The sequence below is a fragment of the Agelaius tricolor genome, unplaced genomic scaffold (assembly GCF_023055355.1).
Source record: "Agelaius tricolor isolate 1412-34295 unplaced genomic scaffold, bAgeTri1.0.p SCAF_25, whole genome shotgun sequence".
Taxonomy (NCBI): domain Eukaryota; kingdom Metazoa; phylum Chordata; class Aves; order Passeriformes; family Icteridae; genus Agelaius; species Agelaius tricolor.
The window spans coordinates 4,838,192-4,864,679 of record NW_027269285.1 but is presented as its reverse complement, the minus strand read 5'-3'; the positions used below and the strand labels follow the sequence as shown (position 1 = coordinate 4,864,679).

The window sequence follows — 26,488 nt, the reverse complement described above, 5'->3', positions numbered from 1 at the left end:
ACCTGCTCCTTCAGGCTCCTCTTGTGCTCTGGGGGAGCCCAGGGTGCAGGACAGGACTCTGCTGCACAGGATTTGCTTTCCAAGGGGAAGCAGCTCCCGCGTGTGCAGAGCTCAGATCTGTCACCCACTGTCTGGGTGAGCTTGGGAACCAAGAGTTCTAGCAAGGAATGGATGGGTGGAAGATGCTGCTGGTGCTCCCTGCCGGCCCTCAGTGCCTCCTCTCCCCCTGAGGGCACGGGCAGAGGCAGGAAGGATCAGCCCCACTTGTGCATGCAGCACAAATGCACCCAGGGCAGCTCTGCCCATGCCCAAGGCTGTTCCTGTGTGCCCCAGCAGTGTGTGCATGCCCTGGGAGAGCTCTGGAGCGTGCTGTGCCCCAGGGCAGGGAGCAGCTGCTCTTGGCTCAGCCCAGCCTGGCCCTCAGAGCCTCTGTGTGCAGCCACAGCACCCCGGGCACCTCTGTTAAACCAGCAGCAACTGGGACTCCAGGAGGGAAGAGCTGGGGGTTTCAGCAAAGAAAATCCCCAAACCAGACAGCCCTGTGGCAATAAACACCAAGCCCTGCATTTTCACTGAAGTTTATGAATAAAAGAGAATATTCCTAGCATGGGGAGTGCATGCAAAGTGGAGCCATTTGCAAATTCTGCTGCTGGGAGTTTTGGATCTTTAAGGTTCTCTTGAAGGTAGAGCAGCCCAAAAGTGTGTCCCCATCTCCAAATGCACCAGAGATTCACTCTTCTCCCCCAGAGAAATGTTTACCCGGATGCTGTGGGTCAATATTTGCCTGCCAAATTCTCAAACAGGGGGTGGTGCTGAAGGTCACTGCTGGGAGGGGGGGCTGGACTAGAGCTCTGTGTGTGTGCCCCATGCAGAGCTGCTGGACAGGCTAAAGCAGCTGCCAGCTCCAACGTGGACATCAACAACCTCAGGTAAGGGAGAAATCAAAGGGTTTGACAGAAATGAGGGCTCCTGCAAGGCTCCTCTGGGAGAGAGGGGTGAATTGGGCTAAAGGATGGGCACCACCAGGGAGGAAAAAGGGGTATTTGGGGTTTTTTTATTTGGGGTATTTTTATTTGGGGTTTTTGTTTGGAGTATTTGGGACTGCAGGATTTGGGGTGAAGGAAGGAGAAGAGTGAAATGGCCCCAAGTTCTCTTCTGCCAGTGGGATCTCAGCCCAGCAGTTCTGGGTGAAGTAAGGACTGCTTGGAGAGTGGGAAGCAGCCCCAGGAATTAAATGTGGGCACCATGCAGGGGACAGGGCTTTGGCGTGGGGGTTTTATGAGAAGGAGAAGGTATTTTATTTCTGTCAGAAAGGGAAAAGTGGCTGGGTGAAGCGTTGGCCAGGGGATGGGTGGGGTTCTGCTGTGACCCTGGGAGCCCTGTCCCAGTCTGGAAATGGAGCAGGGAGAGGAGGGGTTTGCCAGCAAAGGGAGAAGATGAGTGCTGGGAAGGGGAGGACTCCCCCTTGCAGGACATAATGCTGGGAAACTGCTCTGGTATTGCACTTCATGCCTGCAAACTCCCTCCCAGACAGCACTTGCTGAGCACCTGCAGGTCAGTGGCCCTTCTCCCAAGAGCCTGGGGCACCGCTGAGGATGCTGTGCCTGTATCCCCGTGGTTTCCATGGGAAAGGAGCAGAAAGGCTCTTGTCTCCTTCCAGAGGCACAGTGTGTGCAGTGCTGATTAGGGAAATACCATTTGCAGTCCAGAGAAACCAGGGCAGCAGGGTCAGACAGGCAGGATCCAAGCCCAGCCTGGCTGTGGCTGCAGCTCCACTGCGGGCCCCTGCTCCTCTCTGATTTCCCTGCCTTGGCACCAGGAGCCCTGCGTTGTTTCTTTGCAGCTTTGTTCATCTCCCCATTGCTTTCCACGAGCTCCTGTGCCAACCTGTTTGGCCAGGTTGATAATTTTCTCCCTGTAGAGCTGAATAAGCTGAGCTTGCAGCTGGAAATAAATAACTCCTCTCTCGGCTGGTCCTTGTGTTCCAGGAAAATGGGGTTCCTCTGGGGGCTGCTCTGCCTGGCTGCTCTGCACAGCCTCCCAAGGGTAAGTTCCTACTCCAGCAAAGAGCAAGGGAACTGTGCTGGCTCCCTGAGCCAGACCATGGGGCAAATACCACCCAGAAAAGCCCTGGAAGGCAGATTGGTGGAGGATACTGCTGGGGGGTTCACCAGCAAGGTTTCTAATCTTTTACCCAGCTCAAATAGTTCTGGATGTTCTTACTTTCGTTCAATATTTATAATATTATATATTCTTTTTTCAATATTTATAATATTAGATATAATATTTTCAATATTGTTCATATTTCTGTAGAAATTTTTCTTTTGGAACTTGACCTCAGCTGTATTTGGTGACCGTGACCTTCAGGAGTTAACAGGAACTTTTTGAAAAGCAGGTTTTTCCTCCCCCCCCCCCACCACTTTTAAATCTGGATTCCTGTCAGAACTGAGATTGCAAAACCCCACTGCTCACTCTCAAAAGGATCCATTATTTTGTGCCAGACTGGCCTGATCCCTTTCTAAACAAATCCAGTGTTTGCAGTGTCTCCAGCTGCTCCTCACTTCCACCTCCCCATGCCAGATCCCACCATCCCTGGGTCTGCATCCCAAAATCCTGCCCATGTGGGGACTGCTGCAGCCAGGACTGCAGTGGGAGCAGGGAAGACACACTCTGGGAATTCAGAGGGACCTGATTTTGGTTTTGTGTTGATTTTTTTCCCCCACAGCTGGCCCATGGCATCGAGCAGCAGCGTCTCTTCCTGGACAAGGATGGGAAGCTGAGGGTAAGCACTGACAGGTTCCACCCAGGGGGGCTGAAGTTTTGCTGTGGGATTTGCAGTTTTTTTCCTGAGAAGGGATGAGCCCAGGCAGTGCCAGTGCCATGAGAAAGGTCCATCTTTCTGCAGGCTTAACTCCCAGCTGCTGCCAATGCTGTGTTGGAAGCTCACCTTAAATAACTGAGCAGAGCACGGAGTTAACATCAGTATGGTGTGTACAGGGGCTGGCAGGTGGATGATTTAATTTCTGATTGATAAGGAAAGGTGAGGGAAACCACCAGCTGTGAGGATGACAGGGAGAAAGACCAGTAGCTGATCCAACCCATTGAGCCTGGGATGTTTCAGATCATGCAAATGTGAGGACAGTAGTGGCAGTGCTAAAGGCTAAAGCTTAGAAGAGTGGAAAATGAGGGAATTTAGAGAGAACAAGGATGGAATAGAACACACAGGTCAAGAAAACACAGATGCCTGGAGGAGGAATTGAGCCAAACTGGATCAGGGCTGTGACAGCAGCAGAAGGGGTGACCAGTGTGAGGCAGGTGGGCACTGCTGAAATGTGTGAGGGGAAGAGATGAAATCAAGGCTGAGGATGATGGATCTGTAAATGCTGAAGGCACAGGACATGTGCTGAGCTGGTGGTGGGTCTTGCCCTCGAGCTTTCCTGAGAGCAAGTAGAGGAGGAACCACTGCCAGACCCTCACTGGGTCCATTTTCACAGGATCCAAGACCACTTTTCCAAATCATTATCCTCAGGGTTAAAGGGAAACTGAAGCAAAACCACCACCAGAGCTGAGCAGTCCAGTTTTCTCAGCCCATTTAGGTGAGCACTAAAAGCCCATGAGGGTGTCACTGTGCTCTTGCTCTCCCAGTGCTCTCCTTGTTTCTCCCCAGGACGTGAAAAGCGCTGGAATTGCACAGTCGGATTTGCTGGGAGCCATCCCAGCCCTGCCAGAGGGAAAGATGGTAGAATTTAGTTATGACAGCTTCCAGGAGAGTGATGGACCCATGTCAGAATTCCCCAGCACCCTGCCAGACACGAGGGATGAGTGGAACTCAGATGAAGCCGTGGCTGGGGCTGGGGGCTGTCGTGGGAAGAAATCACCCGAGGAAAATGCCTCTGCTGAAGAGGCTGGAGATAAAAGCTGTGAGATGACTTGGAAGAAGAGCCAGAAGCTGGCAGATGGCTTGATGAGATTCAGCATTGATCTCCTGAGAGAGGTGGAGCTGGAGTCCAACAGAACCAACGTGATCCTGTCCCCCCTGAGCATCGCCCTCGCCTTGTCCCACCTGGCACTGGGTAATTCTCAGTGGCAAAGCCACCATTCCCTGCCCTTCCCATTCCCTCTCCCTGAGCCATGAGCAACCAGATGCAAATGAAATACAGTCCCTTCCACTTATCCTTGCTCCTGCAGCTTTAATTAGGCATGATTACAATTGAAGCTGCCCTCTGAGGCTCCGACTCTCAGATTTCTCCAGCCTCTTTTGTGAGGCACAGCGTGTTTCTAACAAGAGGCAGCCAGAGTAACATCCCTGTTTTCCACTCTGGAGGCATGAGACCTAACAGGAATTCGATTTTTAGGAGCAGCAAATCAGACAGAGAAGCATTTGCTGGAGGTGATGCACCTGGAGTCAGTGCCCTGCCTCCACCAGACGCTGGGCGCCCTTCGCAGGAGGCTCACGGAGTCCACCCTCAGCCTGGGGTCACGTCTGTACCTGCAGAAAGGTGAGGGAGGGGGCTGGACTGGTGCAGGACAAACCTCCCAGTCACAGAGAGTGATGGAAGCACCCTGGAGACATCAATTTCCCCCATTTCCTGCTCTTGGGGGGTGTCATATCACGCTGAGCAAACCTTTTCCATCATTCCTCCCCTTTGCCAGGGTTTGAGGTCAAACAGAAGTTCCTGGAGGATTCAGAGAAATTCTATGGAGCAAAGCCCAAGACCCTTTCTGGGATCAATCAGGATGACCTCATGGCCATAAACAGCTGGGTAAAGGATGTAACTCATGGAAAAATTCCCTCCTTCCTCCAGCAGCTCCCTCAGAACACAGTGATGCTCCTGCTCAACGCCATCTATTTCCACGGTGAGCTCCACAGGCCTTCCTCATTTTTTTCCAAGAGGAAATAGTTAGAATTCCAGTTTTCTGCAAGCCCTGTAGCTGAACAGCCTCTCCTCTCCTCGCTTCCTGCTAGGCAATCTGCTTGTTCTTGTGCATCTGCTGTTCCTCTTGCTTAGATTTCTTTACAGTAATAATTCCCAACTGCTTCACATGTGCTAAAAATGTTACTTGACAGCAGAGCCAGGACACAGCAGGTGGGACCTGCAGTATCTTTGCCTCCTGGTTCAGGATCCCAGGCAGTGGCACATCCCTGCTCATCTACTCAGTGATCTTAAAGGCCTTTTCTAACCCAAATGATGAACCAGGTCGTTTGCAGCTCTGCACACCCACCACAGAGCTCAGAGGCAGCTTCTGTGGATTCCTCTCTGACTGCAGCACAGTGGTCGGCCACATCTTCCTTTTTTAATTCCCTGAGGGCTGTGCACAGCCCAAATACTTCCAGTGTAAATCTACAAACGTTTTACCTTGGTCTTGGAGCAGTGTTTCCCCCTCTGCAGCACAGAAGCAATACTCCCCATTTTTCAAAGCACAAACATAGTTTCTTTTATCTTCATAGCCTTCAGTAGTCTCCCACGCTGAGGCATGAGGATTAATCCGTGTTCTTTTTGTTATTCCATAGTTTCTCTCTGGATGATAAGAGTTTCCTGCTGTTAGGACTCTTCCAGCCTTGGTACTGACTTCTCTTTGCTGTATTTTCATTTCCCTGGTCACTACTGGCCTTGTTAGAGAACTCAAGATAGGAGGAGTGTCAGCTCAGCAATTTCTGGTTTTCTACTCAAATTTAACTTCATCACTTTCAAAACTTTTATTTTTACAGGGTTTTGGAAGAATAAATTTAATGCAAGCTTCACTGGGCCAGATGTGTTCCACCTTGACAATGAGTTTGTGGTCCCAGTTGAGATGATGAAAGCCCACCAGTACCCCCTGAGCTGGTTTACTCTGGAGTCCCAGGATATTCAGGTAGGAATCTCTCAGGAGTACAGGAATTTTTCACTGGAATTTCCTCTTGCTGTGATATTACTAACTGCAAGCATTCCCTCCAAAAAACCAATTTTTTTTAACAGGCATAGCACACACAAATTTAATAATCATTCTTTGTCCTTGCTTCCAGCAAGAATGTTGAAACTTCACTTTTAATCTCTAGGAAAAACCACAAAGACATATTCAGACTAACTGGGAATTAATAGAATTTTAAAGCCCTGAGTTAAAGATAAATGAGGAAATATGGAAAGGAATTCCCTCAGACAATGTGCTGTTGGAGTTTTTCAGAATTCAGAGTGGGGCAAGCTTGTGGCTTGTGCTCAACCTTTACCAGCCAGTGGCTAATACTAAAACCTAAAGCTGTTATTCCAACAAATTCTCCTCTGGAGAAATCAGATCCCTCCTTCTCACCAGGCTGTTTTCATCCCGGAGCAAGAGTGGCCCTGTAGACCAATTAGAAAAAGACTTAAATTAAAAGCATCACCTTGTGGACTTCCCTTCCTTTTCCCTGAATCCTTCTCTGGTTGGTTTTATTTCCAGGTGGCCAAATTTCCCTTTAAGAGCAACGTCAGTTTTGTGGTCATCGTACCAAACCACAGCGCCCGGGACACCTCTCACATGCTGGAGAACTTCCCTTACAAACAACTGTGCAGGCTTTTCCCCAGAGAGGTGCCCACCACGGTGAAGATCCCCAAAATAAAGTTGGACTACAAGCTGGAACTCAACCAGGTTCTCAGCCAAATGGGTAAGGCCCCTGGCAGGCTTTGCACAGAACAAGATCAATCTGTTCACTGACACCAAAAGCTGCCACCCTTGTTTCTAAAGCTGTGCCTCACAGCTTGCTCCAGAACTCCAAACTCTCCCAGCTCTTCTTCCTCTCCTCCTCCTTACTCCTTGCTTGCCTGGCACCAAATGTTTTGCTCCAACAAGATGATACTACAGAGAATTCACAGCTTCTCACAGTCTTTACGAGTTCTTCCCATTGTAGCCAAGACCAACTTCCCCCGTGCATCAATCTCAGTCTCTTTGTCATTTCATTCAGTGTCCAGGGCATGGAAATTGCCATCACAGACAATGCAGATCACAAAACCTGGAGCTGAAATAAAACACCAGGTGCTGCCTTTGCAGATGAGAATAATTTAAGAGTTCACTTTGTTTTGCAAAGAATTGCTCAAAAAATAATCTCTATAGAAAAAAGAATCTTTATAGAAGTGTTTCCAGTCTAGCTAGAAAGAGTCTTCAGACTTGATGCTGCTTTTTAAGGATGACTTCAAGTTCTTACACTACTATTCTTAAACAGGTGGAATTTTGTTTCTCTTGATTGTCAGTTCTCCAGTCCTCCATGGTTGCACATGGAGCAACAGATCAGGGAATTGCTTTCTTCAGACAGCTTTGAGAAAACTCAGAACTCACAGCACCAACTTGGTCTCATTTGTCTGCAGGCCTCCAGGAGCTGTTCATGAGCCCAAATCTCCAGAAGATCACAGAGGAGCCTCTCTTTGTGTCCAGTGTCCAGCACCAGGCCACCCTGGAGCTCAAAGAAGATGGGGTGGAAGCCTCTGCTGCCACCAGTGTCGTGCTGTCACGCTCAGTCTCTGCCTTCAGCCTCGACAGGCCCTTTGTCTTCATCGTCTTTGAGGATGAAACAGGGATCCCACTTTTTATTGGCAGTGTCCAGAACCCCAACCCAGATGCTGCTCCCCAGATCCGAGAGCCACAGGATTCGGGTGAAGCCACGGATGCCAACAAGAACCGCGTGCCCAAATAACAGAGGGCACAGCTGAGTGTTCTGGGACTCCTGCCTGACCCTCTGGACCATCTGGGAGAGGCCACAGGGGGCAATTCCTTGCTGCTTTCCTTTCCAGATCCCTAGAGACCAGTCCTGGGATTTTTGAGTTTCTCCAGGCTGAGACTCCCCTCTGTTGAACCTGAAAAGCTTGTTCTGCCTGGATTTCCCTTCCAGGGCTCTCAGTCATGGAAGGGAGACTTTCTTGTCCCCAGACTCTTATTAGAGTCTTCATTAAGATCTTATTAGAGTCCCCTGTAGCCTGGAATCATCATTAGCATCTGGCAGCTTGGACATCAGCCAGAGCTGTCTGAGTGTGGCTCTTCCTTCCGCAGTTCTGGGAACACGAATCCCTCCGTGTTCCTCTGCAAACCATCTGTGCCCACCTAGACAACGACCTCCAGAGCAACTGGACCAGAAACCAGTTGTCTTCTCTAGGATGAGTCACAACCTCTTCCAGGCATGGGTTCTTTTCAAAGATTCCCTTTTCCCACTCCTTGGCTATTTGGATCTGATGTAGGAGGCTCTGCTGTAGGAAACCCCTCCCTTTGGATCCTTCTCTCCAGCCCTTCTTCTAGAGGCTGGGTAATTTTCCCTCTCCAGACCTTCTTCTAGAGGCTGGGTAATGCTAGATTTTTCAAGGCATGTTTTATAAAGTGTTTTTTAGTAATTTTTATGTTGGCAGAATAATAAAGAATAAAGCAGAATGTATTTGCTGAAGGTGTTGCATTGAAAGACCCAACAGAGAAAAGGCACAGAAATTTAATAATTGTAAAGATTGGGAGGAAAAAAATCTGGGCATGACAGAAGAAAAGAAAGGAGGGGCTGTGGCAAAGGATCTGGTTTTTGCTACACCTTGTTACAGGGAACAACAGGGGCTGTGAGGTGAAATGGCAAATCTGTAAAGACTCTCCAAGGGCCAAGTCCAACAAGTTTTGGGCATCTCCCCTGGCAAATGTGCAGGGGATGGATGCTCTCTGTGTCAGAGCTGGCTTTGTGAGATGGCAGAATTTCCTGAATTAGGGCATGAGCTCAGTGGCCCAGGGTCAGGAGGGTGTTTGGCCTGTGGGCAGCAGTGCAGGGATAAGCAAGGATGTAACAGCCCTTAACCTTTCTCTTGGGTAAAACCTGACAAATGCTGGGATCTGCTCAGAGGGTCAAAGGTGCTGATCTGGCATCTGTTACCTGTGATTTGTTCTTCACTGGGCTACTCCTGGCTCCACACTATCCATGCTGTGGATGGCTGGCACAGCTTCCAGGGAAAGGAGGAAAGATTTTGACACCTGCAGCTGAATGTCACTGCTTTTGTTTTGGCAAAAGACAATGTCCAGTTACAGCTCCCCTTTGGTCTGAGATGGGTCCTTGTTCCAGTGCCCTAAAAATGCCCATGAGGCCCTGGCACAGATTGTCCAGAGAAGCTGCCCCATCCCTGGAAACGTCCAAAGACAGCTTGGAGCAACCTGGGATAATGGAAGGTGTCCCTGCCCATGGCAGGGGGGCTGAAACAAGATGATCTTTAAGGTTCCTTCCAAACTAAACAATTTTATTATTCAATCAAGGAATTTTGGGGTTTCTCCACCCAACCAAGCCATTCTACCTCTTAAAAATGACGGGCCTAACTCGTGAGTACTTCTGTACAAAACGACTCCTGTCCATAGTAATTTCTGCTCCCAAACCCCCTCAGCTGCTGGGTGGAAAGGATGGTGCCGTGTTCTTGCAGAGCAGCAGTTAGAGAGCCCAAGGGCCATCCTTCTGGCAGTGTTTTCCTCTCTTGGGAAGGCTGCCTTCCCTCAAAGGAAGGAGCAGAATGCTTCTGGGAGCCTCCGTCCCTGAATAGTCTGCACCATCTGCTGGCATAAGAGCAGGACTGACTCACTAACCATGAATTATGGGGATGCAGGCAACTTTGGGGAATAAAAAAGTCCTGGCTCCAGCCTCCAATTATGCATTTCTTCCAGTCTAAAAGGGGAAGAATGGCCGAAGATAATGCCTATCCCTCTAACCAATGTCATGACACAAACCCTTCAGAAAGAGGCTGTAATTACAGAGCCCTGCAATTTTAACAAGTAAACCCACAAGAATTCAGCCTTTCTTACTAGAGGGCACAGCTCTAGCCCACAGGGAACATTTTAGCTTATTTATTTATACAGATTCATTCCTAGCATTCAGAAATACCATTCCATGCCTTAGGTAAGTCTTCTTTGGCTACTGTAACCTCCCTGAATGCCACCCTGTTGCACTGCAACCGCTGCAAAATTTGAAGCTCAAGTTTTCCTTTTCACGCCTCTGCCCTCCAGCTCCCGCTTTTATAAAGTTTTTCCCCTTGTTCTCAGTTTCCTGAACAGCTTGGTTCTTATTTCCTATTTTCTGTCTTGCTGCCATCACTCCTCCTCCAAGCTATTCTTGTCAAACTATTAATTTCATCTTATTTGACAGTACAGCAGCCCTCCATGACTGTGCTTCGCTCAACAAATTATCAGTTACACCAACCATAAGACTCTTTTTCACTCCACTGACTTTCCAGAAGAGGCAGTTTGTAAAATGCAAAGTAATATTAATGTTTCTGCTCAGGAGTTTCCACTTTGCATTGCTAAAGCTTTCATTTTGACGGAGCTGTATTCTGAAAAGACATGACTAGCACAGGGTGTCTGCTCTATCCATCTGCACCACTGGCTCAGAATATCAAATAAGTCCCAGTTTCTTTCATATTAGATGCATTTTTTTACTTACCTAGAGCAAATTCATATCACCACTACTTCCACAGCAGAGGTGAACCCTGTCAGAAGAGCAGACTGAGACCAAACCAGAACAACAGCAAAATGTTTGTATTGATTTAATAAAACTGATTTTGTTAGGTGAGTTTAATGCACCATTTCAGGAACACCCTTCACCTACAGGAATAAAGCTGGCTTTGGTCTGTAATAACATTCTGTGAAACTACCACTCTGATTTAAATGGTTTTAAAAGCAAACCTGTATTTAAACAGATGGATTTTCATTTGAAGATAGAGACAAGACATAAAAACTTCTCTAGCGGTCCTTCCATAAAGGGCATTTTATCACCCCAAACAAGGTATCACAAAGAGATGAAAACCACCAGAAAACATCTCCACAGCCAACACCCCCATTCCTGGGCTGAGAATGGAAGAATAACCAGTACAATTTTTTCCCTGCAGATGATTTTGCACAGAGCAAGCTGAGAAGCAGCTGAAAGCAGAGCTTTCAGAAACCCCTCTGGTTAGGAGGGGTGGCCTTTGAAGCCCTGACCAATCTCAGGGCACACCTGATCTGCTCTCCTGGCTTGCAAAGCCAGCAGTCACTGCACCTCTGAGCCCATCCTTTCCCCTTTGCTGAGGGACTGGGTGAGCTCAGTGCTCACAGGGATGAGTTCCTCGTTACCTGCTGGCTGTGAGCCCAGAGAGACGTCCCAGCCTGGGGGCTCTGCCATCACTGCCTTTGCAGCATTTCCAAACAGAGAAACAGCTGGATCTGGTTAGCTACATCATGCCCAGTGTCCTGCTCCTTCCAGTAACCACGGCTGAGGAAAAAAAAAGAATGGCAAGGGCCAAGCAAAACCCACTGTTCCCTGGCTGTATTGCCCAGCTGGCCATTGGTGGCCTTCAGGGGACCTTTCTTCCACTAATCTGGTTTGGGTTGGGTTTTTTACCTCAAATCTATTTTTATCTTTCATCTTCTGCAATATCTAGTTATAATGAGTTTTACAATTTAATACTTGTTTAAAAATACACTCCCTTGATTTAAATGTGCATGGGTGGGTGCTCCCCTTGAGCCTTTCTGTGGAAAGTAATAATGGAACTCCTCTGTCCCTTTCCTTTCTCCATATCATTTATCATTCTGAAAGCTTCTACAAGATTCTCTTAATTCATCTTCTTTTTTTTAACAAGTCCTTGGCTTTCCAGCCTCTTTCTTTTCAGCCAAAAACTTTAAGCCAGTTAATGATTTCTTGTTAACTATAACTATCACTGGATACAAGCAGTTCCCAGCATCTTGACTGCCTCAAACAACAGAATCCTATTTCCACAGTCTCTCCATTAAATCTTGGACATAAATCTATAAATCCATTAAACACTACTGCATTAACCATACCTCTGAGACAGAAGGAATTCCCTGATGTGACCTATGGCAGAACTGCAGGGATAAAAGACCTGCTCAAACAGAGCAGGGACTGTTTGCCTTTCCCACCTGTGCTTTACCCACCAGGCTGCCCTTGGCACGGGGAATTGTTTTGGGGCGAAAAAAGAGTTGGAAAATTGGTGCAATTCAGGGCGAGGGTGGCAGGGGCAGAAAATGGGAGCAGAGCACTTTAAGAGAGCCCTGGGAAGCTGTAACCTGAAGCCTGCCGAAGGCTGGGCTGGGGGAAGCAGCAAAAAGCAGAAGTGGCTGCACCAAACCCGCACTGTCCTCGACTCGCACCCGCTGGGAGCCCTGAGAGCCGCGGCCGAGAGGAGCCCCAGGTAAGGGACAGCCCAGGGACAGCCCAGGGACAGCCCAGGGACAGCTCACCTGGGTCACGGCCAGGGGCTGAGGCTGGGCAGCTCTCAGAGGAGCTGGGAAAGGGGAAGAATGGCTCTTCTGCAGGTGGGATCCCCACCAAGAGACCTCACCAAGGATGGGGAGCCACCAGCATCGGCTTTGCCCCCGGGGCTGAGCTGTGCTGGGGAACTGGGGTGGGTTTTGCGCCTTTCAAGCAGCTGGGAAGATGTTTGCTGTCTGTGATGGTGTGACAGTGAAATCCTCTGGAGCTGGTGGCTGCAGGATGCTCCAGGAGCTGTGGAACAAGCAGAGCGAGCAGCCTGAACTGATGGGTCCTGTTTCACAGCACCTCTAAAGTCAGAAGTGTTTATAAATGATGAGAGAGACTTGTACCACTGTAGGTGGGAAGTAAAATATTTCCTTTGCACCTGCAGGCCTTCACAAATGGACAACTCCCAGACACAAAGTTCCTTCTCAGCTCATTTCTCAAGGTTTTCTTCCTGTGCTTTTTGACTGTAACATCACTCGCTGCTGCTCCTTCTCTTCTGCTTCAAGGCAGCCACAGATTTTAATATCATGCCTGAAACCATCCCACCTCCAATCCAACCAAATTCTTTTCTCTGCATTTCTGGCTGTGTGCTAAGAGAAATACAAATAGAATCCAGATGTTCGGGCCAATTCAAACTCAAAAGGCTTTGTCTTTTTAAAATGGAAATTGCTTTTTGGCTAAGTCTGAGAAATATGAAGCTGGTGACAGTACTGGCAAAAACAATACAATCTGCAAAACCAATCTCTGCTCCCATGCTCCCAGGAGCTCAGTGTAGCTGGAAGCAGAGGTTGTATTGAGATTATTTTCTTTTTCTTCAGGGAAAAGGTTATGCTCCATGGAAAAGCTTCATCTCTAAGCTAGACTGGGCCAAACCTCTTCCTCTCAGCATGCAGGAGTGCAGCTTGGCACAGGCATCCTCACAGAGCCCTTGCTTAACCTGTCAGACTTAGACTCATGCAGGACTTCTGGCACCTCTCTTCCAGCTGTAAATCTCTGGAATGACAGGAGCAATCCCAGCATCACATCCACTATCACACCACCAGTAAATCCTCTTGATCCACATCTTCTGCACCACAAACCTCACCCATTCTGCAGCTGGGATGGCAGCAGGTTTCAGGGTGCAAGGGCATGGGGGAAAGAGGGTACCACTTCTGTGTTACACTGGCTGAACACAGATGAGGGATTAAAACCTCCCCTGTGATGCTTTTTTCTCCAAGGGAGAGCTGCCTGCAGAAGAAAAGGCAGGGAAGGAAAGCAGCAAACTGCCTCTCACTCTGCCTGAACGGGGTCTTGAGCTGGGGCTGTTGTGGCCACGTGTATTTCCAGCAGCAGGCGTGTTTTCTTTGTAGCTGGATTTAATCTGAAACACATGTTCTTCCTCTGATTTCTCCAGTTGTCTGGATGACAGGGGTTAGTTAAATACAACCCTCTTCCTTTAATTTCTGGGAATCTATCTAAACATTGCTTCAGACCAGCCTCAGTGGCGTCTGTTCTCGGGGGCAGGACCCTTCAGTAGCTCTGGTTTGCCCACAGCAAAGCCCTGGGTTACTCAGTGCCCTTCTGGACCAGACAGATCTGTCTGGAAGGGCCACTCATCCCAGAACTGCAGTGATGAAAAGTGGATTTCACACAAGGAACAGCTTTGGGGAGTTTGGTGCTTTTCTCCCACTTCCATTTAAAATGTTGAATAAGCCAAGCTCTGCCTTTCACTTCTCCAGGTTTCCTTATTGTCTTTTAAGAAACCTCTTCTATTTTACTTCATCAGATTGCAAATAAGAAGCAAAGAATGGACACAGGTACATGTAGACACAAGAAACAGTAAACTACTGCCTGAGGCAGGTAATTTGTACATCAAAGCAGTACCAGTCAGTGTTGCTTTCTGCCCCATTCAACAGTATGGATTTGGTACCTTTTATAAATGAAGTCTTGAATTTTTCTGAAGCCTGAGACTCAGAAGCAATGATTTGGTGCTTTTCTGGACCTTGGCACTCAACAACTGCCAGCATCAGTGTGGTTTGGGCCACACACATCTGCTTTTGTGCTCAGGCACACCCACACCGTGTGCTTGCCCAATTTTAAAGTCACTGGGGCCAGTCTGACTGAATAATTCCAAGTAGAGAAGGAAACCTGGCTCAGATCAGGTGTGTGTTTCACAACTGGAAGGACAAGCAGCAGCATCTGTCACTGCGGCTCCTGTCACAGCCAGGTACAGTGAATAGCTGTGGTAGAGATGTATTTACCTGATTGCTCAAACTCTCTCTGTCGTATTCTTACTCTGTAGGTCCAGGCATGCAGATTCCAGTGATTCTCCTTTTCCTGGGTCTCTTAACTGTCCCAAGCAGATCTCAGAACTCAGCTACTGAGCAGGTGAGTGGGAGACAATGTGCAGAGAGCAAGGGGGAGAGGTGTGGAGCAGATAATTTAATTTTAGAGATTCTTACTGAAGGATTAAGCACCACCCTTCTAAATTACTGGGATTTTATTTAGCAACATAATGAGACTAACTCCTGCTTTACCTGGATAAAACCACAGTAGTTACATCAGGGGATGACCAGGAGGCAGAATTTCAAACTCAGTGCTGCCTTTGGCATTAAAGTAGCTGTTCCTACACCCTCTGTAAGATTAAATCAATATTTTCTGTGAGTCATTGAAGAATATCTGTAGTTGTTTGCCTATGAAGCATTTACCACACCTGCAAGTCTAACCAAAGCACTCCTTGGACCTGCCAGAACTCTGCCACAGCTGATGGAGCCAATGCTGGTGAGGAAGAGGAAGATCCATTCTACAAGAGCCCTGTGAACAAGCTGGCAGCTGCAGTGTCCAACTTTGGCTACGACCTGTACCGCCAGCAGTCCAGCCGCACAGCCACGGCCAACGTGCTGCTGTCTCCCTTCAGCCTGGCCACTGCACTTTCTGCTCTCTCACTTGGTGAGTCCTTTGCCCCATTTCCACACTCGCCCTCAGGTTTGGCAGCCCTTCCCTCATGCTTTCCTGCTCGTTGGCAGGGGCTGGAGAACGAACCGAGGATGCGATTTCCCGCGCCCTCTTCTACGATCTGCTCAACAAGGCCGAGGTGCACGACACCTACAAGGAGCTCCTGGGCAGTGTGACTGGGCCAGAGAAGAGCATGAAAAGTGCCTCCCGGATCATCTTGGAGAAAAGTAAAAGTCCTTCTTCCCCTCTATGAAATTTTACCTAAAAAGCTGTTGGCAGCAGTTATTTTGGCGTGAGTGTATATATAGAAACACACGGAGTAACACGGCACTAACAGCTCTGGCTCTGACATCCTGCTGAGCCAGGATGCAGACAGGGCATGGAATGCTCTTGCTGCTCCAGAAAAAGCCTGGAAAGTTTGTGTGCACTTAAATAAAAGACCAGACATGCACACAAAGACATTGGTGGCAGAACAGTTAACTCACAGAAGACCTAAAAGAAACTTGCTGATAATTTTGCCTTCACTCCAGGCTGTCTGGCAGGTGTTGCTGGCTTCCAGGAACCACAGATCACATTTTCTATTTGTGATAACACTCAGCCATATTCCTTTGTTTAATTCCTTGCAGAGGTATTTGAAATGTCTGCTTCTGGCATGCAATAAACATCTGCTGAGAATGCTGAGAGCTATCTTTTGGAACCTGCTGGTTCCAAGAATCCAATAGGTTGAGTAAGCTGTACTCAGAAAGCAGGCTGGGGAAAGAAGAAAGGCTGATGTGGGAATGGCTGTGTCCAAGCCTTCAGTTCTTATCTCCTTTTTTCAGTTTTCAGAAGAGAGTTATCCCATGCTCCAGCATGGGTGGCTGTAGGATTTGGATCACTTTCCTTAATGTGCTTTCAGATATTCCTCTTCAAAGGAATTTGAGTTTCTGGAGACAAACAGGGCCAGATATTTTATGAGAGACCTGCTGCTGGGCTTTGGATTGCCACCTGCTGCCTGGAGATTGTTTGGATAAGGGAGCTAGCTGCAGCATCCCTGTTTTTATTCCCCAGGACTCAGGGCAAGGCCTGGATTTCACAGCCAGCTCGAGAAATCCTACAAGATGAGACCGAGGGCACTGAGTGGCAACACCCAGCTGGACCTGCAAGAAATCAACACCTGGGCCCGACAGCAGACAAAGGGAAGGATCATGAGGTTCATGAAGGACATGCCCACAGATGTCAGCATTCTCCTTGCTGGGGCTGCTTTCTTCAAGGGTAAGAATGTCAGGTGCTTGGACACAGAAAAAGTGCATTAAGCACGTGTTAGAGGAGATGTGAAGGAATGCTCTCACCTCCAGTAAAGCAAACAGGCTGTCAAACAGAGAGTGTGAGAAGAAAGTGTTTGAGAATGTTTAATAAAGAAGGAAAAAAAAAGCATACTACCTGAACAAAAATAGTCCTGAGGGAGGAATTATTGCTCTTGGGGAGTTGAATCTTGACCTGTTTGCAGTAAGAATCAGAGAGGGAAGTTTAAGCTCACAAAACTCCATTCAGAGATGGAATATTACCATTTAGGGAAGGAACAGCTTAGAGAGTTCTGAGCCTTCTTACCACTGTAGAAGGAATATTTTGATACTAGAGAGCTGTTCTTAAACATGCTGTAAGCCAGTGTCCTGGAGAATTATTGCTTAGAGACAAGGAGCAAAATAAAGGGTGGGGAGAGAAGCACTTTATATCCATTGACACAACTGTTACCCTTTAAAATAGTTTTGTAATTACATAAGTAGACATCAGCTTCCCACTGGCTACTCCACCCATACACTGGCTTGATTATTTATTTGCCATTTAGCCAATTCTCAGATGAAAAGGAGGGGCCAAGGATGGCAGTAAATCAGTAGCTCCAATCAGTCTATTTCTATCCCTGTTATGCCTCAACTCCTTAATGCACAAATAGTGCATATTAAAGCACAAGATTATTCAGCCACAGGCATAAGCCTGGTTTCATATGCCGTTATTCCAGAAAAATCCTCCATTTTCTCTCTTATAAAACAGGGACATGGAAAACCAAGTTTGACACCAAGAAGACTGCCCTGAAGGACTTCCACCTGGATGAGGACAGGACTGTGAAGGTGTCCATGATGTCAGACCCCAAAGCCATCCTGAGATATGGCTTTGACTCAGAACTCAACTGCAAGGTCAGACAGCAAATATTGCCTAAGATCTCCTAAACCTACTGAGGAGCAGGTTCAGCTACACCTGCCTGTTAACCCACCCCAGCCTTGCTCCTCCCATCAGCTGCTTTTGCAACCCCTATTTTGAAAGGCAGTGTGTTGACTCTTAGGATATCCTGCTTCTACCCAAGCTATGTCACAAGCAATCCAAAAGATAAATTATGCCCAGGTCCTACCAGCCTGTATTGCTTGAATTAAAGTTGGGCAAGAAGGGCAGGGCACACCTCTCAAAACTTTTCCATCTCTACCTCTTTCAACTAATCTTTCCTTGGAGCATGAGTTCAAAGGTGTTCAAGTGAGAATTCCCCAAAGCAATGCTACAGGTGAGGGAGCACTTCCATAGCAGGAAGAGTGCAGCAAGGATGGATAAAAGCCTGGGGAAAAAGCCAGAAGTGTCAGGAAGCATCATGTCAGATAAAAGCAAACAGGGAAAAAGATCAAATGGTCACTGAAAAGGTTGAGATTTCAGCCTGAGAATCAGGCCACTGCTTGGTACAGGATGGGTAAAACTTTATTATTGATGTGACCCTTTCTTATCTCTCTCTTATTTCTGGCCTTGCAGATTGCCCAGCTGCCCCTGACAGAGGGAATCAGTGCCATGTTCTTCCTGCCCACGAAGGTGACCCAGAACATGACTCTGATTGAGGAAAGCCTCACTTCTGAGTTTGTCCACGATGTGGACAAGGAGCTGAAGACAGTCCATGCTGTGCTGAGCCTGCCCAAACTAAAGCTGAACCACGAAGAGGCACTTGGCAGCACAATAAAGGAGACAAGTATGTGCATCACACCCTCCTTGCAGGACTCCAGGCAGTGGTCAAGTTGCTTCCTGCTCTCAGATTATGAAGCTGGTGGGTTGTTAGCTATGGTTGTGGAGATCTCACCAGCAACCAAATCACCTTCATCCAGGACTTGTCAGCTTTTTATCACATCCCTCCACCAAGCTCGTGCAGTGCTGCTGAGATTGTGGGTGAAGCTCAGTACAAGCAGATGGAAGCTGCTCCTCCCTGTTCCCCCAAAAACCTCTGCCCAAGCAGCTCCCTGCCCTCGTGGATCACACGTGAGCAGTGCTGCTCCCCCTTCTGCAATCCATGCCCCCAGCTAATGGAACTTTCTCTCTTTTCTCCAGGGCTCCAATCACTTTTCACATCACCTGATTTCTCCAAGATTTCTGCCAAACCTCTGAGATTATCCCATGTGCAACACAAGGCAATGCTGGAGCTTAGTGAGGATGGGGAAAGATCCACACCAAACCCTGGGGCCACTGCTGCTCGTCTGACCTTCCCCATAGAATACCACGTGGACAGACCCTTCCTTCTTGTACTGAGGGATGACACCACTGGAACCCTCCTCTTCATTGGCAAGATCCTGGATCCCAGGGGTGTTTAGATCCCTTCACAATAATCTGCAATGGTAAGGGTGATACTGGGAGGGATACTGGCTCCCTGCTCTGCTGCACAAAGACACAACTTGCAAATGCCTTCATGCTGCAATAAAAGAGCTTTTGCTATTAAATCTCAGCAAGTATTCTCCCTTGAAAGGTTATCTGCCTACACTCCCAGTTTCCCCAGAGGAGGAATGCAGTGCTGTGTCCTGAAAGCAAACATTATGTGGTGTGTGCTGCACTGTTCCCCATCCTGCTTTCCAACCTGACACCAGCTGTTGATCCTGAGTCCCTCATCACTGACAGACCCGTGCTGGAGCCCTCCAAGCTCTGCAGTGCCCCCTTTTACAGATGTAAGTTTGCACTTCCCAGGCCATTGCCTCACCCCTTCCAACCATTTCCATTTGACACTGGCAAGAAGGAAAGTGCCTCACAGTATTAAAAATAGAAGGCAACGTGCTCTGGATGACTGTATGTTCATAATGCTCAGGGCACCACACAGGGGAGAGTCACACCTCACACAAAAGCAACTCAAACATTTGCTTCCAACCCACACACAGAACTTATACAACAGCCTCTGTTCCCACCATACCACACACACACCTCTCACGTTAGAATTGGTCATTTTATTTACAACAGGCTCACTAAAGAGCATTTCAAGACTTCATTCAAGTTGCTGTTACACATGATTTTCCAGCTTGTACTACATGACTACCTTACCACATGACACTTAGCTTTGATGAAAGATCACATTGCAGCTTCCTTTGACAGGGAAATTAAGTCCTCTGAAGGATGTTTCTGGGAAGCTCTGACAGACAGGCCTTCATCTCTTGTAGTTCCTGGATCTGAGCACTCTGAGGACCAAAGTGCACTGACAAAATCCCCTCTGCTCTTTGAATTGTGCTCAGAGCTTCAGAAACTGCAAAGCTGAAATAGGAAGATAATAAGAACAGAGCATGCAAAATACTTCATTCAGCTTCTTGACTTACACAACCTTTAAGCCCTCCCTAACAAAAACCTAAACCTGTTCATGGCTACAGATCCCACCCTCCCCTGCCTTCCAGCAGCAGGAAAATTGTGTCTGCTTCAGCTGCAAAGGGAGGATGGGAAGGATGGAAAGGTAAGGACAAAACCTGAAAACATTATCTTTGAGTATATAAAAACCTACTATTTCATCACTGCAGCTCCTGCTAAAATTAATTTGGTTAAAGGGAGTTGTTGTGAGGAGATTTTCAGAAGCAGTCAGGGATTTCCTTGCCAATAAAACAAGAGGATTTCATTCCCTCTTTTGAGAAGATGTCAGCAACATTATACAACTGAGATATAAACACCAAGGGTGATGAGTTGACAGAATAAAACAATTGGACAGGGAATAAATTGAGCCAGGGAGAATAAAAAGATAGACAGGCACAAAATAGAGAAACAGATTCCTAAGAAAGCACCTGTGCTAGACTGCCCTGTGTGCTGTTAGACACCCTTCAGGTGCCCTGATCTTGTGTCAGACACTCAGGAGTGGTGCAGGGCAGGGACAGAGGATGAAACCAAACTCACCCATTGAAGAGGATTTGTGCCAGCTTGAAAAGTTCATGGCCTGTTTCTACACTTGATGGCCCATGGTGCATTTCCACAATCTCAATACTCTTCTTCAGGTGTCTGGCTGCTGCCTGCCACTTCCCTGATGGAAAAACAAACAAAACAAAACAATGAGAAATTAATAAATACTTCCTAGAGCTACTGCCACCCGAAGAATCTGACAGAATTAATCAAAATGTGAACTCTGTCCACAGAACCAGGACAGGGAATTTAAAAGAACACGAGAGCACAGTATTATTGTTCACTGGCAGCTGGGAACACAGGTTTGGTCTTTCTGAGAGCCCTGCTGACAAAACCAGGGGAAAAAATGAGAGGGCCAGTCCCAGAAAAAGCTAAGGATGTTAAATTCAAAGTTCAGGAGATATGGGATAGTGAGAGGACCAAGTGCCATACCAAGAGTAGCATAGACCTGTGCCAGATGATCCTCCATCTCTCCCATCAGCAAATGCTCTGGAGACAAGAAGGTTCCAGCATCCATCTGACACTTCAGGAGCATTTTGATAGCCTGATCTATTAAAAAAAAAAAAAAGGTTATAAAGTTCACCCTGTGGTGAGTGTCCAGTTTTCCATGATCCATGAAATAAAATCAATCCAATCTCATCTTTGCACAGCTGATTGGGGTTTGGTTAGGATTCAACACTGACTTCATCTGCACCTCTGCTTATTCTACCCCAGCGTTGGCCCAACTCCCTCCAGGAAAACAAGGCCTGGGAATGCCCAACTCCAATATTACCCTGATTTCTTTTTATTTAATTACTTTACTATGGAACAGTGTGTGACTTAGATTAACACCCAGATCAGGGGGTATAAAAAAATCTAACGCTGAAGTCCCCAGGGACACCAGGCCACAAGTGACAGCACCCCAATGGCATGAGCAACAGTGCCATCTCATGGTTCCTGTCCCAACCTGGGCCTGACCTCTGGGCACAAAGCTGAGCCTCACCAGCCTTCCCGACTCTCAGCAGGTCTAAAGCTTTCTTGATTTGTTGCTGAAGGTCCTGTAAACGGCCAGACAGGTGATCTCTGCTGGCTGAGGTTGCACAAGCTTCATTTGAACAGCAAAGTGTGTCTTCTTCCCCCTGTGGAATTCACCTTTGTGATCATTCCTGCTCACATTCAGCTCAAAGCTTGCTCTCCATCTGCATTAGCTCTGGGTTATAGAGATGCTAAATTGTTTTTCAGTTTTATTCATTAAACAAAGTGATTTTTTAAATAAATTGTTATCAGCTTATTTGATTTTATAAGAAAGAGTGAGATACTGTCTTGACTCAACAGGAGCTTTTGGCTTCTGAGCAGTGCTCAAAGTGAGGTCTTCACCTCTTGGCTTTCCCAGACCCAAACCTTACACACCCCACTAAGTTGCACAGTCATAACCATGGAGAATTACCTGCATTTGGGCCTGGCATTTGGGACAGCAGAACGAATTTCTGATGGACACCACACTCTTGACACCAGGCTCTAACTCCTGGAGGCATGCTGGGCAGTGACACTTGAAGAAATACTGACTGAGAAGCTGCTGTCTCTCAGCAACCCTCATCCTACACCAGTGAGGCCCTGCAGAGAATGGCAAGGGTAAAGATCTCCCACAGGTACAGTTCTTAACATCAGAATAAATGGATTTTCGTTACAATTGAGACTAGGTATATTTTGGGGAGGACACAATTGGAGACTGAAAATCTAACAGAGGGGTGAAGAGATGAAATGTTGGTCAAGGCTGTTAAACAAAGACCCTGGCAACATTAGATGAGAATTAGATGAGAATTATGATATAAATAGCCATCAGCATGATAAGGGGAGGTGAATGATGTCTGTGCCTTGAGACAAACACAGAACTGGGGCTTACCATAGCAATGCAAAACCTCTTGGCCACTTGAGAGTGGCTGCGCTGCCCTGACAGTGGCAGCTGTCCCACTGAATGACACGCTGGTATTGGGGCAGCACGAGTGGTTCAGGAGGCTGAGGACAGGGAAGAAGGCTGTTGCCAGCCTCACAGGCTTCTTATCTACAACAGCCCCATCTCCAGGCCCTGAAGACAGAGGAAAACCAAGCAGGTTGAGATGGAATGCTCACAAACCCACACGATCTCTGCAAGGAGCCCCGTGACCGATCGCAGGCAGCAGCAGAAAGGTTCCTGGTATATTGCTGCAATAAATAACAGCCAAACACACTCTGCATGGGCACCAAGGAACAGGCCAGCATGGGACAGGCCTTTAAATTGGAAACAAATAATTTCTATCTGCAATGGGAGCTTTTTACAGCTGAGAATTTAATGTCTTCACTTCCCACAAGAAGATGGGCAAGGAGAGGACAGTCCTGGGATCCTCAGGACAGGAAAGAGGAGCTACTGGAGAGGGTCCAGTGGATGAGGGGTCTGGGGCATCTCTCTTATGAGGAGAGACTGAGGGAGCTGGGCTTGGTTAGTCTGGAGAAGACTGAGAAGGGATCTCATCAATACATATACAAATACAGGTGCCAGAGAATGGTGATGGACTCTTTTCTGTGGTGCCAGGATGAGGATTAACGGCCACAAACTAAACAAGAAGCTCCACCTCAACATGAGGAAAAACTTCTTTCCACTGAGGGTGGCAGAACAGGCTGTCCAGGGAGGTCTGGAGACATTCCAAACCCACCTGGACATGTTCCTGTGTCACCTGCTCCAGGTGACCCTGCCTGGGCAAGGGATTTGGACTGAATCATCTTCAGAGGTTCCTTCCAACCCCAACCATTATGTGACAACACAGTAGGGCTTAAATTTTTTTATCTTACCCAGCTCCTGCATTACAGTGATTGCTTGTGCATTACACTGCAGCTGCAACACATGCCTCAGCATTGCTTCTGCCACAGTCTTCAGCTCTGGGGACAATTCATCTGAGGTTTTCTCACATGTCTTTGGTTTGGACCACTGCTGAGGCGATTCCTGACTCAACACAGCAGCCTCCAGGCCAGCTGCTTGCAGCTGTTTGCACAGAGCCACCACACTGAGAGTGCAGAGGAACTTGTGCTCAGGGCTGTGCTGCTCAGTGTGGGGCAAAAGGTGGAACAGAGCTTGGTAGGAGCTCCGGTACCGACCACTGCTGTCACAACCAGGGACACCTCTGCTGCCAGCTCCTGCATCTGCTGCCTCACTGAGAGGCTTGCAGCTTCCCTCAGGGTTCTGAAAGTTCTTGTCCCCATGGTGGGACCCTTCCACCAGCCTGCTAACCTCTGCAAATCCTGCCAGCAGGACAGTCCTCAAGGCCACGTGGCAGAAGACCCCCAGGGTGAGGAGCAGCGCTCCCAGGGAACACTCTGCCCTGTGGTACTGCTGCCATGCCCTGTCTGCACAGTCCTGGCTGCAGTACTTGGCATAGCTGCAGCCCTGGCAGGGCACTGAGGCCAGGAGCTGCCTCAGACAGCGGTGGCAGTAAAGGTCTGCGTTGGTGGCTCGAGTGTCCCACGCTGTGTCACCGTCCTGCAGGGGAAGGCTCTCCCCAGGGCACAGCACGCTCACAAAGGCCTCCTCTTTCACCAGGCTCTGTCCTGCCACGATGTCCTGGGAGGCCACCAAGTGACGTCCTCTCTCGGCATCAAAACTCAGGCTCAGGGATGAGGATGCACCTGAAATCCTGTTGTTCTCCTCCCAGATCTCTGGCTCCCCTTGAGTGCCACCATGTTCTCCTTGTGCAGGCTCTGGACACCTCTCTTTCTCACCTAATTTAACCTTCAGCTGACTTAGCTTTTGTAGCCGTGCCAGGTGTGTAGTCATGACCCCATCCAGAGCAATTTTACTCTCCAGCCCTCTGAGGATATCCTGTGCATCCTGTAACCTCCCCAGGCACAGCAGGCACTCAGCTTTCCGCAGCAGGACCTTGGGCAGCAGCCTGTCTGGATAGCCATGGCTTTCAGCCCTGGCAATATCTTCCAAACAAACCTAGGAACAAAGATAAGGCCTTTTAAGTGGGCTTGAAAACCAGCTCATGCTCTTTCATTCCACCTAAGACAGTCTCATGGAAGCAATCAGCAAATTCCATGTGCATAACCAACCTGCTGCCCAAATAAAGCATCCTGACGTGGAAACGAAGTAGGAAAATTGAGCTATGGATGCTTTAAGCACAGCTTGGGAAGCAGCTGATCTGCTGTCTCTTGTTCTAACAATCAAACACCCCAGGGGCACCCAGGACCTTGTGGGGTGGGTGCAGCCCTGGCCTCACTCACCTCAAAGTGCCCCAGGTGGAGGAGGGCGGCCGAGCGGTTGGCAAAGCACACGGACACCTCGGGGCTCCCAGGGAGCTCATGGGATGCTGCCTGCAGAGACCAGAGAACTGCTGCTGCCTGGGGGGATCCCTCACAGGACCCCCTCAGCAGGGCCTGCAGGATCCCCTCTTTGGGGATCCCCTCCTGGGAGCTGCTCCTCACCCCTCACCCTTCAACCACGAGGGGCTGCAGGACCCTCTCTTGGGGATCTCTCGGAATTCAGGACATCCCTCTGGCTGTCCTGGATTGCCAAGACCCCTGCCAGGGGGGCTCAGAGACCCTGGCACAGAGCCCAAGACACCTGTGGTTTTGATTATGACCCATGGAGCAAATTACCAACCTTACGACAGTTTAAGTAGAATGATAGTGAATTTATCACTGGGAGAAAAATACATTTTTGGGGTTTTTAGAATGGGGGTTCAGCGGGCAAGATGGAGGAATATGGGAGTGTTCAGCCTTTCTCCTTCTTCTTGGCCTCCATCTTCTGCTGTGATGGTGGCACTTTTAGATTGGTTTAGAGTAGAAGCTCACTGTCTAACATAGGTGATAGGTATTGGAACGTAATTGTAAATATTGCACACATAGTTTTTAGTATAAAAATATAACACTGCCCCAGGGGCAGGCAGAGTGCTTCTGACTGTCTTGCTGAGCAGACCTCAGCTGGACAGGAGAAAAAATTTTATAGATAAGACACAATAAACAACCTTGAGACCCAGAACTGAAGAGTTCTGACTCCTTCTTCGAGCGCCGGGCTGGGAAAAGAGACTTTCCAACGCATCTCAGGGTCACTCTGACCAGCTAGAACCCCGAGAGGGATCCCCTGAGGGGATCCTGTGGCTGTGAGGTGTGGTGGGACCCCCTCACACCACACCTACCTTGGAGTAGAGCCTCAGGGCAGCCTGGTACCGGCCCCGTTTGAATTCCCGGTTGCCCTGTTCCCGGTACCAGCTGGCGGCCTCCGGCTTCTTGTCTGTGGGTGCCCAGTGGCACAACTGCACCAGGGCTGCCTCCTCCTCGCTCCTGCAGGACACAGGGTGGAGAAGAATCAGTTTGGAATTCCTGGTCCAGCCTCCCTGCTTAAGCAGGATGATCCTTGTGGCACAGGTCTGTGTCCAGAGGGCTCTGGAATATCCCCAGCGAGGGAGACTCCACACTCTCAGTCTGTGTGGTCACTGCACAGGGAAGAAGTTCTTTCCCATATTCTCACAATCACAGGATCAATTAGGTTGGAAAAGACCTCTGAGGCCATCGAGTGATGGATGTCCAGCCTGTGAGGGATGCTGGGTTTGTCAGCACTGAATGCCCTGTCCAATCTTTCCTTAAACACCTCCAGGGACAGAGACTTCACCTCCTCCCTGTCAGCCCATTCAGTGCCTAATCACCCTCTCTGCCAAGAAATTCTTACTAGAATTCTTACTAGTGTCCAACCCAAACCTCCCCAGGTGAAGTTTAAGCCGATATCTTCTTGTCCTCTCACCAGCAGCCTGGGACACGAGGCCGACCTCCAACCTGCTAAAAAAGGTGGAGGTAGAAAGGTGGGATTTTATTCAGATGGAACTTCCCCATGGTCTGCCTTTCTGCCCATTACCCCGTGTCCTATCGCCCGGTTCCACCGGGCGCAGCCTCATCCATCCTTTGACACCGCCCTTTATTATTTATCTGCATTAAAAGACGCTCCAGTCCCCGCTCCCCTCGTTGCCCTGCACCGCACCCGCCCTGCCCGCGGCTCACCGGAGCACATCGCAACCCAACCGCACCGCGTCCTGAAGCGAAGCCGCCGCCAGCCGCTCCCTCAGCGCCGGCTGCAGAGCGGCCCAGAGCCGGGCGGTGCGGCCCTGCCACTCCGCCACCGGCAGCGCCATCACCGCGCCACCGGCAGCGCCATCACCATGGCTGCGCCCACAGCGTCGCTGCACGGAACCCTGCGGCACTTCC

The 26,488-nt window shown here is 48.7% G+C and overlaps 3 protein-coding genes across 6 annotated transcripts; 2 read left to right on the top strand and 1 right to left on the bottom strand.

The window, feature by feature from the left end:
• Positions 1-32: 32 nt before the first annotated feature.
• Positions 33-8,371, top strand: SERPINF2 (serpin family F member 2). Of its 2 annotated transcripts, XM_071447756.1 has the most exons (8): positions 33-2,046; positions 2,726-2,782; positions 3,668-4,073; positions 4,356-4,499; positions 4,654-4,857; positions 5,711-5,853; positions 6,415-6,619; positions 7,317-8,371. In XM_071447756.1, the coding sequence occupies exons 1-8, from the start codon at positions 1,993-1,995 to the stop codon at positions 7,640-7,642; spliced, it is 1,539 nt and encodes a 512-aa protein (XP_071303857.1). In that variant the 5' UTR covers positions 33-1,992; the 3' UTR covers positions 7,643-8,371. The 2 variants fall into 2 exon arrangements, with proteins under 2 accessions (XP_071303857.1, XP_071303858.1); XM_071447757.1 differs by lacking the exon at positions 4,654-4,857.
• Positions 8,372-11,040: 2,669 nt separating this feature from the next.
• SERPINF1 (serpin family F member 1) lies at positions 11,041-18,863 on the top strand. Its single transcript, XM_071447760.1, has 8 exons — positions 11,041-12,134; positions 14,484-14,569; positions 14,932-15,130; positions 15,208-15,363; positions 16,187-16,390; positions 17,168-17,310; positions 17,909-18,119; positions 18,473-18,863. The coding sequence occupies exons 2-8, from the start codon at positions 14,492-14,494 to the stop codon at positions 18,730-18,732; spliced, it is 1,251 nt and encodes a 416-aa protein (XP_071303861.1). The 5' UTR covers positions 11,041-12,134; positions 14,484-14,491; the 3' UTR covers positions 18,733-18,863.
• A 470-nt stretch (positions 18,864-19,333) lies between these two features.
• Positions 19,334-26,486, bottom strand: SMYD4 (SET and MYND domain containing 4). 3 transcript variants are annotated; one of them, XM_071447744.1, is made up of 10 exons: positions 26,285-26,486; positions 25,429-25,573; positions 24,515-24,604; positions 23,087-24,230; positions 22,164-22,346; positions 21,708-21,874; positions 21,264-21,399; positions 20,714-20,830; positions 20,279-20,402; positions 19,334-19,654 (listed from the first exon to the last, which is right to left on the bottom strand). In XM_071447744.1, the coding sequence occupies exons 1-10, from the start codon at positions 26,413-26,415 to the stop codon at positions 19,504-19,506; spliced, it is 2,388 nt and encodes a 795-aa protein (XP_071303845.1). In that variant the 5' UTR covers positions 26,416-26,486; the 3' UTR covers positions 19,334-19,503. The 3 variants fall into 3 exon arrangements, with proteins under 3 accessions (XP_071303845.1, XP_071303847.1, XP_071303846.1); XM_071447746.1 differs by having other exon boundaries at positions 24,011-24,230; XM_071447745.1 differs by lacking the exon at positions 24,515-24,604.
• Between the last annotated feature and the right edge of the window lie 2 nt (positions 26,487-26,488).